The sequence below is a fragment of the Geotrypetes seraphini genome, chromosome 3, assembly GCF_902459505.1.
Source record: "Geotrypetes seraphini chromosome 3, aGeoSer1.1, whole genome shotgun sequence".
In the NCBI taxonomy this organism is placed as follows: domain Eukaryota; kingdom Metazoa; phylum Chordata; class Amphibia; order Gymnophiona; family Dermophiidae; genus Geotrypetes; species Geotrypetes seraphini.
The window spans coordinates 411,236,319-411,250,757 of record NC_047086.1 but is presented as its reverse complement, the minus strand read 5'-3'; the positions used below and the strand labels follow the sequence as shown (position 1 = coordinate 411,250,757).

Sequence of the window (14,439 nt, the reverse complement as noted above, 5' to 3'; positions counted from 1 at the left end):
TGGATTGGTCTCACAAGTTCTTTTACGCTTTTCCACCAATTCTTATGATTCTCAAGGTATTGTTCAAACTCAAGAGGGAACCAGCCACTATGATTCTCATAGCTCCATAGTGGCCCAGACAACCTTGTTTTTTCCTTCTATTTCAACTATCGATCAAGGATCCCATTCCACTACAGATCTTCCCGTTTCTACTAAGTCAGAGCCAGGGCTCCCTTCTACATCCCAATCTCAATTGTTACATCTCACAACTTGGTTCCTTTCAACTTCAGTGTAGAAAACAATAATTTACCGACTCCATTTCATGCAATCTTAGTGGCCTCTAATCAGCAGTGTTATCATCTGAAATGGACTTGTTTTGCTTCATGGTGTACTCTTTATCATCTGGATCCTGTAACTTCCCTGGTGTCTGCAGTGCTAGACTATATTTTATCTCTCTCAGACTCTGGCTTTAAAACCTCTTTGGTCAGAGTTCATCTCAGTGCTATCAACACTTTTCATGCTCTCCTTGATAATAAACCTCTAACTATGTAACCTCTCATTTCCAGATTCATGAAAGGACTATTAAATTAAAAATCTCCTCTCAAACTGCCTCTGGTTATTTGGGACTTGAATATAGTTCTCATCAGTCTCATGAAATCTCCATTTGAACCTCTTACATCTGCTACTCTCAAGTGCCTTACTTGGAAAGTAGTCTTCCTGATATGTATTACCTCAACTCGATGAGTTAGTGAACTTCAAGTTTCTGACCCTCCATATATGGTTTTTCACCATGATAAAGTTGTCCTTTTGACTCATCCGAAATTCCTTCCAAAAGTGGTCACAGAAGTTCATCTTTATCAAACTATTGTACTTCCTGTGTTTTTCCCGAAACCTCATTCTCATCCTGGAGAAACAGCTCTTCATACTCTAGACTGTAAACGTGCCTTGGCATACTATTTACAACGCACAAAATCACACAAGACCTCTCCTCAACTATTTATTTCTTTTGATCTTAACAGACTGGAAATTCCTGTCACCAAACATACTATTTCAGCTTAGTTGGTGGCCTGCATTTCTATGCTAAGCCTAGGTTGCTGCTAGAGGGACATGTAACACCTCAGTAGCTTTTCTCAGATCTGCTCCCATTGTTGATATATGCAATTCATACCTTCACATATCATTATTGTCTGGAAATATTTTCCAGGCAAGATGGTAGATTCAGCCAAACAGTATTTCAAAATGGATTTGCTTCTTAAAGATCAACTCTCCTTCCATCCTGTTTTCAATTAAGCTAGGGAGTCCCACATGTGAGAATATGCTGCCTGCTTGTCTTGGGATAAAGCACAGTTACTTACTGTAAGATGTGTTATCTGGGAACAGCAGGCAGATACCCTCCCACCTCTCTGAGGTACTGCAAGCCGACGTCAGGTGGGAAGGCACATGCGCAGTGTGGATAATCGCTTAGCTTCTTTGAAGCTTAAAGTGACACTACACTTTTTACTGTCTGTATCGGGCTCCATGGATGACATCACCCACATGTGAAAATATCTGCCTTTATGTCCTTGGATAGCACCTGTTACGGTAAGTAACTGTGTTATTTACCATTGCTGCCTCTGACTTTCCCTGCTGTTTCTGTTGTATCCATCTTTATTCCAGGACAAGCAGGCAGTATATTCTCACTAATGGGTGACTTCACCGAAGGAGCCCCGGTATGGACACTTGAAAAGTGAATCGCAACTTTAAGTTTAGAAAGTAGGCGCGCAGGCCCTCAGTTTTCTAGTTTCCGCGGAGCTATAAAGACACATTTTTCAACACCTGTTGAATTTTTTCTCTCTCTTGCCTTCCCGCTCTCGCGGATTGTGACTTTTTTGTCACAGTTCTTTCGTTTTTTTATTTTATTTTCTGTAATTAAAAAAAATAATTTTTTTTTTTTTTCCTTTTTCCTTTGCCATTGCGGGCTTTGGCCTAGCGGGGCCTTATGGACTCTTTTCGCTATAGAGTTTGATTTGTCAACGGCTGTCTTCTCGTCCATGTCCCGCCCGCCGACAGGTTTCAAAAAGTTCGGTCACTGTGCTTGGGTCATTTCTGTAACCGACCCTCACCGCTGGTGCTTGCAGTGTCTGGGACCTGAGCACTGTGCCAACTCCTGCTCCCGCTGCTCGTCCCTTCAGAAGCGCACTCTCAAAAATCGGGTTGGTTTCTTAGCTGGCTTATCTTAACTGAGGGACCGTGCACCTACGTCGGGCGGGAAGGCACTCGCGCATGCGCGGTACAGGTTAATCGTGAACTTTCTAAACATAAAATTGCAATTCACTTTTCAAGTGTCTGTACCGTGGCTCCATTGGTGACGTCACCCATTAATGAGAATATCTGCCTGCTGTCCCTGGATAACACCTGTTACAGTAAGCAACTGTGCTCTGTGTACTGAGAACTGAAAATCACAATTGTGACATGTCTTGGTGCTCCTAGTTTGTTTTTGTTTATTCTGAATGACTCTTTTCCTTCTGTTTAGATGAAAGTTTCCCACGCCCTTTGACTATCCCACAGAGTCAGATTGTGAATAAGAATGAGGAAGCCATCTTTCACTGTCAGTTCACAGCCATGCCGCCGCCTTTACAAGTGTGGTACTTTGAGGGGGAGAACTCCTCCATCAGCAATGAGACCCAGTACGTACCTCTCTGAGTAGGTTCAGGCTTCTGAAGCTGACTGATTTTAGGTTTCTCCCTTAGCCCTGTGTTAAAACTGTGGTCTGTGGTGGCGCATAGTATCCCAGCAAGGATGAATCCATTGATAAACTTTACAAGATGTCTTCAATCCTAATTGCAGCCTCCCCAACATGGGTGGAATGCCAAGGGAAAGGAAATGTCAGCCTTGGAGGTGGGGAAGGAGGTCTCTTCTGAGCTTCCTTGTGGGTTGAAGACTCATGGGTAATCATTGTAGGGAAGAGTTGGTGACAGGATACACCAGCAAAATGCTATATGGGTTTTAAAAATTCAGGAAGTATGGTTCTTATTTTGCTCCATTTTCTCCTGTACTACTGAAAGGTCACTTGGACACACAAAGTCAGAGGCGTGAAGAAAGTACAAGTTTTATTCACAGCATGCATGCTGGACCCCTGAGCTCCAAGCTGGCTCAAGTGCCGAAACCAGGAAGTTACAGAGATATTTATTCATTTTTCTGGCTATACAACTGAATTCTAGAAAAAGCTTTTCACGTGTTACTTTTCTTAACACTCATTGGTTCTAAGCTCACACTAGCAGGTCACTAGCAGGACACCTATCTAACTCTTACAGTTAAATGTACAGAAGGGCAGGGTACATCATGGCTCAAACTCTTATCTATTCAGCTTACAATGTGGTAAGGTAGGGACATACATTTTAGGCAGATGCAGTCAATAGATTATACACTGTTTTCAGCTATGTAGGCCAGAGCAATATTTTAAACAACAGTTAACTATTTCATGACCCTACATTCCCCCCTTTCAGGCTGGCGTACCTAAGGAGCCAAGCCTGACAAAATAAAGTTAGGGGTCAGGAAAGTCGGGGTCCCCAGTGGGTAAGGGACGATACTGGGAGAGGGCCAATGCAGCAGTGGAACGTTTGACAACAGAGTCCATAGTTCAGTGGAGCAGCTTTATGGCTATGGGGACCATACAGGGCAGGCAGCAAAGGAGCAGAGAAGACAGGGCAGCAACCAGCAAGATGATCTTCAATGCTGAACCAGAGGGCAACCAGGAGCTGAAGGTACCAGAGATCCAGTCTGCAGTAAGGTCACGCCAGGTCTGGTCAGGAACATGAGCCAGTTTGGTGATACGATCCACATCGTTCTCAATCACTTTACTCAAGTTCAAGGCAGCAGTTGGAGAGGTTGAATTTATCACAGGCACAGCAGCTAGTAAATAGTCCAAAGCTAGACGATTCTGATAAATAGCAGTGCGCATTTTAGCATTCGCTCTGCCAATGGTACTCAAAGCTCGGGAGGTCTCATTGGTTATCAGTTCAAGTACAGCTTATAGACAAATAATGCAATTCAGCATATAGATTGGGGTCCGATAGCCCAGGTGTCATCCTCGGTCCATGTGGCAGGTCCATAAGCAGCAATGATCCGTTCTGCAGGCCAGTCATCACCCCATTCACCTATTTTAAGGGAATTGGTGGAAGTAGACCGCTTTTGGCGACCTCTGGTGTTGAATACAGGGGCTCCCAGGTGTTCACCATCGGCCAGCGGTAACAGGAAGAAGCTGGGACGGATCATGCAAAGCACACATGTACCAGTCCATTAAGCAGGCAACCAAGAGTAGGCAAACGGATCACAGAGCCAATATCAACTATCAGGAGCTGACCATAATTCATAGGAAGTTCCATTAAGCAGTGTCTGAAGGGCTGAAGACAGTGGGAAGCAACAATGGAGGTTCACAAGGCCCATCGTGAAGGTCGTGGACCTGACGTAAAAGTGAGGGTCTGTGAAGTCAGGTTTAACATGTCCAGCTGCATTGCCTCCCATAGCCACTGTTCTCCCATACCAGTCCCTCCTCATACAAAATAATTGCTAACATTAAGAGTCTGACCTATAGTTTCAGCAAACTATATAAACAGATTTCTAGTGATTACAGGATATTAGTATCTACTTTCATAATTTCATAAAACTGGGGAAACACCACAGAGTGATAGACAGGAGCACATGAGTGGGATACAATTCGGACATATATATCAGTACCTGGGTCTCACCTTTTACCATCAATATACAATGCCATGCAGTCTCTGGCCTTCTGGACTTGGACATTGGCATTCCAGTTATATGGGTCAGTGATAGTGAAAACCATGGGATTACAGTAGCCTGTAGTACACAAGGGGCTGGAGCTAGGACCTATAGTAAGGGAGGCAGACGGGGTATTCTTTCTCATAAAGGACAGGCTCCACCATTAGTGAAGGTTTCCTCATAGGGGCAGTTCTTAAAGGCATCAGGTTATACAGACCTATATACTTAACACATTTGGTATAATAACGCTGTCAATCTAGGGAGCCACACAAAACTGAATTAGGGGTAGTACCATGACCTTGAGAAACATCAAATAGCACACATGTATCACAATACAAAGACACCGGGCGAGTGGGGTCTACAATAAGAGTCTAGTTGATAAGTGGACCCTCAACATCATCAATGCAGATTTCCGCCCACTTTTAAACTTCATCACCAGTAGGTTGGAAACAGAAAATACCCTCAAATGTTTGACACTTTCTGTACTTAACTCCTTCATGCAAACAAACATCAGGCAAAGGGGCTGCACTTGTTAAGTACAAAATACAGAAGAAAGAAACATAAGTGAGGGCAACACAAATATCATATCTATATATACTAACATAGGAAGCTCATTTTTCTTTCAGGCACAACTTAGAAAACTTCAAACAGTTATACTCAAGACACTTGCTAAAGGCAGTGTGAACCACAGGCAGTCAATTAAACTCAAACACTTATAAAGAATTATTTTCAGAACACCTGCTAAGTACAGTGGTAAATATTCAGAACTTTTGAGGTCTTAGAAAGCTTCAGCTTAAGATCCGTGTTGTAGTGGAACCAAGTTTCATGTCCGGACACCTTGACAACTGTAAGAGAAGAAATTATTACAGTAAAAGGACCTATCCACCTAAGTTTCAGGGGGTCTGACTTCCAAGTTTTAGCCATACTGTATTTACAGGGACATACCCATGGACTTGTGTAGCTATCGATAGTGGGGCCCTTTCCAGGACCCATTTGTGGAGCTCTTAAAGGGCTTTAGCTAAAGACTGGACCTGACTCTGGAGGATATCTGATCCCAGAGTAGCAAAGGAACCAGGATCTGGGTTCACAATGGGTGATGGCCGGCCGGACATGAGCTCAAATGGGGCTTAGATGGGATGCATCTAATCTGAAAAAGAACAGAAGGCAGCAGGACAGGCCAGGACAGATTAGTTTCTTCAATTCATTTTGTGAGAAGGGTCTTAAGAGTTCTGTTTATTCTTTCGACCTGACCAGAGCTCTCAGGATGGTAAGCAGCATATAATTTCTATTCAATTTGGAGGGCCTGAGCAATTTGTTGGACAACATCGGCAATGAAAGCAGGGCCATTGTCACTGCCTATAAAAACAAGGAGATCAAGGCACGGAATTATTCAGGAGGTGTTTGGTTACGTCTCTGGCGCGTTCAGTGCAAGTAAGGAAGGCTTTGACCCATCTAGTCAGGGTGTCTGTGAAGACTAGGAAGTGACTGAGGGAACGGGAAATGGGCATGTGGGTAAAATCTACAGACAGAACCTGCATCGGATATGTTCCAATAGGTTGGTATCCAAGAGGTGGCAGTCATCTGATTGGGAATTTTATTCTAGAACCGACAACACACTGTCGGACCATATTCCGGACTAGCTGATCAAGGTGATTGATAAAGAAATGTCTCTTGAGAGTCAATTTTCATAGCGGGTTCTCCAGAGTGTGCCAGATCATGGCATCTTTTGACAATCGTGAGGGCCAGGTGTTGAGGAATAACTATGAGGGTGTTGTGCTTGCGTTTGAAGTATCAGTGTGTGGGTCTGGATTGGCACTTGAATTGGCACATTTTGTATCCACCCCCCTTTCAGGACAGACTGGCCAAAATAATGCATGCCCAAGTCTGTTCCTGAGAAGCGTACTGGGGTGTAAGGGAATCCAGAAAAGGAATGATTGTATACAGAGGAGCCGAAAGAGGGGGCAGAGACTGGCAGCTCGGGCTGTGCGGTCAGCAAGGGCATTGCCACGAGAGACAAGGTCCATCACGCGTCTGTAAGCATGGCAGTGCATAACAGAAACACGTGAGGGTAGTTGTACGGCCTCAAGAAGGTCAAGAATGAGGGGAGCATGATGGATCAGGCGGCCGAAGGCTATAATGAAACCTCGATGTTTCCAGATGGCCCTATGGGAATGCAAGTTAAGGAAAGCATATTTGGAGTCAGTATATATATATTGCAAGACTGAGAGGCAGAGTGGCGCAGGGCAAAAGTGAGGGCATAAAGCTCAGCTTCTTGGGCAGAAGGGCCAGAAGGCAGGGGCCTGAGTCAGAAGTTTTTGGAGGCAGCGAAAAGACCGCTCCTGAAGTTGGGTCCAGACAAAAGGGGCTGAGTCAGCGCCTTTGGTGGAATCATACAGAGGACGAGCAATAGTAGAGAAATCAGGGATCCAGATGGGACAGTATCCTGCAATACTGAGAAAGGTGCTCAGAGCCTTGCAGTTATCAGGGACAGGGAGACTACAGACAGCCTGGACCTCGGTGTAGGAAGGGACCTGGTACCCTTGGAGATTTGAAAGCCAAGGTAGGTGACACGAGGAAGGCATACTTGAAATCAATGTAAATATGGCCACAGGAAAATTTAAAAGGCAGACCCACTATCTGAAAGACTCAGATAAATAATAATAATAACAGTTTATATACCGCAATACCGTGAAGAGCTATGTGGTTTACAAAAGATTAGAGAAGGTACAAAATAATTGAACTTAAGATGTGTACTAACACATAAGAATTGTTCTCAATCCCTATTCTATATCAGGTTCCTACCCCAAAGAGCTGACTTATAAAATTAAGCTAAATGCAGTTCTGGATCCACCCACTAAGCAGGGTAGTCTGACACAAGCGCTCTCTAAAGCAGCAGTCCCTTCACTATCAGCTGACTGGCAAAAATATTTACTTCAATACAAAAGCATTCCTAAAAATTACATTGTTATACCTAAACTTACATTTTTATATACAGAAATACAAAACAAAGATTGGAATATACAGTAAAACTTTGGATTGCAAATAACTTGGTTTGCAAGTGTTCTATAAGACAAGCAATGATTAAATTTTAACTTGCTATACCAGCAACGTCTTGCAATACACGTACATACAGTATAGAAGCATCACATTTTCACAACTGAGCCAATGGTTCCTCTCTATATGACACTGCAGGAATGCAGTGACTGTTCCAAACGAGCAAGGGCTTGCAATACAAGTATGTATATTTTTGTACACTAGTGCCCTGGAATACAAGCATACTTCTGGAACAAATTATGCTCCCAAACCAAAGTTTTACTGTACTCGCAAGTTTAAACATTGTTCATTTTTATTTTTTTTTACAATCAACATGGGTCTCAGTAGAGACTTACTCCCCCTTCCTACAGAATTTCACAAAGGAGAGAGAGTTGCTTAAAGATCAAAGAGATCAAATTACAGATGTAGTCCTTTTCAGAACTTTTAAATTTAGACAAATAACTACTAAATTTGGACAAAGAACTTCTTTTTAGCATGGAATATAAGTTCCAGAAATCATATTTTTCGTTTATATGCATTTCTGAATATGCATATACATTTTATAACATAGCCAAAAACTTCAAATGCAAAACCACTTATCTGTTTCAGGAGAAACCACATTGGAAGTGCTACACACTTCATGGCCCTTATCAGCACAAAAGGAAAAGTACTCTCCTCTCATGCTGTGAACAACTGACAGTTTAAACTTCACTGATACATTTGAACAGACAGAAGTCATAAAGAACCCGGGATACTGCAGGACTTGGGAATCAGATGAAGGGAAGAATTTGGCAAGGTCTGAAGCAAGGGCAGTGCTGAATAGAGAGGGGCTAATTTTAAAGCCCTGGGGTAGACGGGTCCAGGTTACTTAGGAGGTTTGTCCAGTGGAAGGGTTTTCCCATTGGAATGCAAAAATTGGCTGACTGGAAGAGGAACTGACAGCAAACGAATGCATAAAAACCTGACGAGTTATGTCCTCTTCCAGGGAGCCAGAGGGAGCCAGCCCACACCAAATATCGGCCATTCTAACTGGCACAGACAAATAAGGGTTGATTTGTTAAGTATAATCAAAGACAAATTCCTTTTTTAAAATTAGCTAACATATCAAGGGATCCCCACAGGTAGACAGATATCCCCCCATTGTGCAATGGAGGACAAAAACACTTCCCTGAATTCCTGGCCCCGCCCGTCTCCGGACTAGGGAAACGCAGTACTAACAGGTCCACACTCGCTTCGTCCTCAAGGACATCTCAGACACTCTCAAACACAAAACACAACAGATTTCAGTTCAGTTACTCAACCAGAAAATAACAGTTCCTAGAATCCCTTTCCCACAACTTTTCAGCGACAGATCACGTGGCTTACTAGGCAGGAGACGAGAGACAGGATAGGGATGATCAATCCCCACTTACCAGATAGTGGCCACTCCAGGTACAGATACAGATACAGATTCTTGTACTTTAAACTGAGACTAGATAAGTCAGTTGAAGCGGTCCAACGTCCTGAGGTCTGCCAACCCCCCCAAAAGGAAGGCAGCCGGCTAAGCAGACATATCAGCCATAGGACCAGAAACAAGTGACCAATCGAGTAACCAGTGGTCAAGAGACCTTCAAGTCCCTGTTCGGAAGCCAAATGAAAGGTCACTTGGACACACAAAGTCAGAGGCGTGAAGAAAGTACAAGTTTTATTCACAGCATGCATGCTGGACCCCTGAGCTCCAAGCTGGCTCAGAAGTGCCGAAACCAGGAAGTTACAGAGATATTTATTCATTTTTCTGGCTATACAACTGAATTCTAGAAAAAGCTTTTCACGTGTTACTTTTCTTAACACTCATTGGTTCTAAGCTCACACTAGCAGGTCACTAGCAGGACACCTATCTAACTCTTACAGTTAAATGTACAGAAGGGCAGGGTACATCATGGCTCAAACTCTTATCTATTCAGCTTACAATGTGGTAAGGTAGGGACATACATTTTAGGCAGATGCAGTCAATAGATTATACACTGTTTTCAGCTATGTAGGCCAGAGCAATATTTTAAACAACAGTTAACTATTTCATGACCCTACACTACTGCTCCCATTAATGAGACTTTCTTGTACAATCCCACTTTTATTCCAGGACCAGTGGGTTATTTCCTTCTACCCGCCAGGACTTTGTAGGAAGCATCAAACTTCCGAGACTTAAACCCCACCCCCTCTTACCTGATCACTGTCCCTGTGAAAATCAGTTTTTCTTCTGACAAGCCAGGCTATAGGAACTTGTCTTTTCTACTCGTGTTTTACTTTGTGTAATTTTAGTCTTTATGTTCGCAGTTTTCACTCTTGTGCTGCGGAGGTTCCCTGTGGGGACAGCTTTGATTTGGGGGTTCGCAGACTTTTGGAATAGTCTGTTTCTGGAGGGTTCCCTGCTTGTCAGTAAATCCCCTGGACAGTCTGCATATCAAATCAGGGCTCAGGGACCGTTCCCTTGGGAGCTTGCTCACCTCAGGTTTGTGTGTGGTTCTGTGGAGGTGTGCCCGGGATCCGGAGCCAGACTGCATTCCTCCGCCAGGTGTGTGCACAGCGTTTCCAAGGGTGGCAGAGGTCCAATCAGTGAGGCAGTCAAGACTCAGAGTCCAGCTTTCCAGCTATTTGAAGCAGAGGATCTCCCTGGGAGCTGTTTCATAGTAACATAACTTAGTAACAGAGTAGATGATGGCAGATAAAGACCCGAATGGTCCATCCAGTCTGCCCAACCTGATTCAATTTAAACAAAAAAAATGATTCTTAGCTATTTCTGGGCAAGAATCCATTACTGTGCTTGGGCTCCAACTGCTAAAGTCTCTGTCAAAGCTCACTCCAGCCCATCCATATCCTCCCAGCCATTGAAGCCCTTCCCAGCCCATCCTCAACCAAATGGCCATGTACAGACACAGACCATGCAAGTCTGCCCAGTACTGGCCTTAGTTCTTCAATATTTACTATTATTTTCTGATTCTAGATCCTGTGTGTTCATCCCATGCTTCTATGAACTTTGTTTTGTTTCCTATCAAGGGAACCTGCCCAATTGGGTTGGGGTTTGTTTTTTGTTTTTTTTTTGAAGGTAAAGGGGTTCCTACCGTGGTCCAGAGCAAAACAGTATAATGTGATCATGGAATGTTAGGAATGATGTATGTTCGAGTAATATTTCCTCTTTATTATATTTAGTTAAATCCTTGATTCCCACAAGGTGGTCTTAATGCTTTTTCTCCCTCCACAGGTGGACTATGTTTAAAGATGTATTCGGTATTTCCTATACAATTGTGTATGTAATTATTTGAAATGATAAATAAATTAAAAACAAAAACATGTTCTATCTTCTACTGGCTACGCCTCTCTTTATACAGCCCAGCATCCTTCCGGCAGCAGCTACCGCCTTGTCATACTATTTTTTTCACCTTTAGATCTTCAGACACTATCACCCCAATGTCCCTCTCCCTGTCCGTGCATATCAGCCTCTCACCTCCCAGCATATACGGTTCCTTCCGATTATTAATCCCCAAATGCATTACTCTGCATTTCTTTGCATTGAATTTTGCCAGATATTAGACCATTCCTCTAACTTTTGCAGATCCTTTTTCATGTTTTCCACTCCCTCTTCGGTGTCTACTCTGTTACAAATCTTGGTATGGCCCGCAAAAAGTCAAACTTTTCCTTCTAACCCTTCAGCAATGTCACTCACAAGCATATTGAACAGGATCGGCCCTAGCACCAAATCCTGAGGGACTCCATTACTCACTTTTCCTTCCTCCGAGCGACTTCCATTAACTGCCACCTCTGGCGTCCGTCTGACAACCACTTTCTAATCCAGTTCACCACTTTGGGTCCTCCTAACTTCAGCCGTTCAAGTTTGTTCAAGAGCCTCCTGTGAGGAACTGTATCAAAGGCTTTGCTGAAATCTAAATAAACTACATCTAGCATATATCCTCGATCCAGCTCTCTGGTCACCCAATCAAAAAATTCAATCAGGTTCGTTTGGCATGATTTACCTTTTGTAAAGCCATGTTGCCTCGGATCCTGTAACCCATTAGATTCAAGGAAGTTCACTATTCTTTCTTTCAGCAACACTTCCATTATTTTTCCAACAATCGAAGTGAGGCTTACTGGCCTGTAGTTTCCCGCTTCATGTCTGTGACCACTTTTGTGAATAGGGACCACATCCGCTCTCTTCAAATCCCCAGGAACCACTCCCTTCTCCAGAGATTTGTTGAACAATTCTTTAATAGGACCCACCAGAACCTCTCTTAGCTCCCTCAGTATTCTGGGATGGATCCTGCCCGGTCCCATCGTTTTGTCCACCTTCATAGTAACATAGTAGTTGACGGCAGACAAAGACCTGAATGGTCCATCCAGTCTGCCAAACCTGATTCAATTTAAATTTTTTAAATTTTTTCTTGTAGCTATTTCTTGGCAAGAATCCAAATCTCTACCCGGTACTGTGCTTGGGTTCCAACTGCCAAAATCTTCATTAAAACCTACTCCAGCCCATCTAAACCCTCCCAACCATTGAAGCCCTCTCCAGCCCATCCTCCCCCAAACGGCCATATACAGACACAGACTGTGCAAGCCTACCCGGTTTTTCAAGTTGTTCATAAACACTTTCCTCCGTGAACAGCGCAGAATCTACTCCATTTTCTCGCATTACTTTGTCAGACAGTCTCGGTCCTTCTCCAGGATTCTCTTCTGTGAACACAGAACAGAAGTATTTGTTTAGCATGTTTGCTTTTTCCTCCTCATTCTCCACATATTGGTTCCCAGCATCTTTTAGTTTAATAATTCCATTTTTCATCTTCCTCCTTTCACTAATATATTTGAAAAAATTTTTGTCTCCCTTTTTTACATTTTTAGCCATTTGTTCTTCTGCCTGCGCTTTCGGCAAACGTATCTCTCTCTTGGATTTTTTCAGTTTCACCCTGTAGTCCTTTTTGCCTTCCTCTTCTTGGTTTTTTTTATATTTCACGAATGCCAGCTCTTTTGCCTTTATTTTCTCCACTACTCGTTTGGAAAACCATATTGGTTTCCTTTTTCTCTTGTTTTTCTCTATTTTCTTCACATAAAGGTCTGTAGCCATTTTTATAGCTCCTTTCTGCTTAGACCACTGTTTTTCCACTTTTCTTTTGTCCTCCCATCCTAACAGCTCTTTCTTCAGGTACTTTCCCATTGCATTAAAGTCCGTACGTTTGAAATCTAGGACTTTAAGTATCGTACGGCCGCTCTCAACTTTAGCCGTTATATCAAACCAAACCGTTTGATGATCACTACTACCCAGGTGAGCACCCACTCAAACATTAGAGATACTCTCTCCATTTGTGAGGACCATATCCAATATTGCTTTTTTCCTCGTGGGTTCCATCATCATTTGTCTGAGCAGAGCTTCTTGAAAGGCATCCTCAATCTCCCTACTTCTTTCCGATTCTGCATACGGAACATTCCAGTCTGCATCCGGCAGGTTGAAATCTCCCAACAGCAGCACCTCCTCTTTCCTTCCAAACTTTTGGATATCCACAATCAGATCCTTATCAATTTGCTGCGACTACACCCACAAAGATAGACTTTCCATCTTCTCTTTTCAGAGCGATTCATATCTCTTCTTCCTTTCCCCAGGTCCTTTGCATTTTGGTCGCTTGGATATCGATCTTTACATAGAGAGCTACTCCTCCACTTTTTTGATCATCTCTGTCCTTCCTTAAAAGATTATATCCCAATATGTTTGCATCCCATCCATAGGATTCACTGAACCATGTCTCTGTGATAGCGACAATATCCAGATCTGCCTCATAACATCAGGGCTTGCAGATCATGAACTTTGTTGCTTAGACTACGAGCATTTCTGGTCATTGCTTGCCAGCTATTTTTCAGCGGTAATCTCCTTTTTCGTTTAGTTTTTTTGTTTTGTTTTCACAGTACTAAGAAGTGAGTTGCTGATATTGTTTATGTTACAATCTTTACTACCATCGCATCTTGTATTTTGCTGGGGGTGGTCTCTGTAATTGTCCTTCATACATACATCACTCCACCTTCTAGTTTAAATGCCTAGAAACATATTTTTTAAACTTCTCAGCAAGGATTCTTTTTCCTGCTGTAGTACTATGTAGTCCATTAGTACAATATAGTTTCCTATCCTTCCGTGTATTACCCCATCCTCCTTTGTACCAGAAGCCTTTTTGATGACACCAGGCTTTGAGCCATCTATTAAAGTTCTCTGTGTCTTTTACTCTTTGCTCTCCCTTTCCATATGCAGGCAGTATTTCAGAAAAAGCTAAAGTCTTTACAAAAGGTTTCAAGCCCTCAGCAAGCTCCGACCCTTTCTAATCAGTTGGCAGCTCTTCGTCGCCTTCACAAGGGGACGCTTACTGCCCGTGAGGCACAACAAATTAAAATCATCCAGTCCCAAATCAATGACATTCTGGACCAGAAGTCCAGGACTGATCTTTACTTTCAGAAATTCAAATTCTATCAATGGGGAGGTAAAGCAGGCAGCTTACTGGCGAATTTGGTGAGGCCCCACAGAAAGAAACAACTTATTCGCCTGATCAAAAATGGGACGGGTTAGTGTTTTACGGCTGAACAGCATATTCGTGCTCAGTTTGTGGATTATTACCACATCTTATGTAAGGCGTGAGACTTATCAAACACCAAACAGGACCAGTT

The 14,439-nt window shown here is 43.0% G+C and overlaps 1 protein-coding gene across 1 annotated transcript in view; it reads left to right on the top strand.

Moving 5' to 3' along the window:
• Window positions 1–14,439, top strand: part of PTK7 (protein tyrosine kinase 7 (inactive)) — a 373,613-nt gene that overhangs the window by 59,221 nt on the left and 299,953 nt on the right. Inside the window, 1 exon segment of the mRNA XM_033937683.1 lies at window positions 2,492–2,645. Within this exon segment, the coding sequence (XP_033793574.1) occupies window positions 2,492–2,645 (154 nt within the window).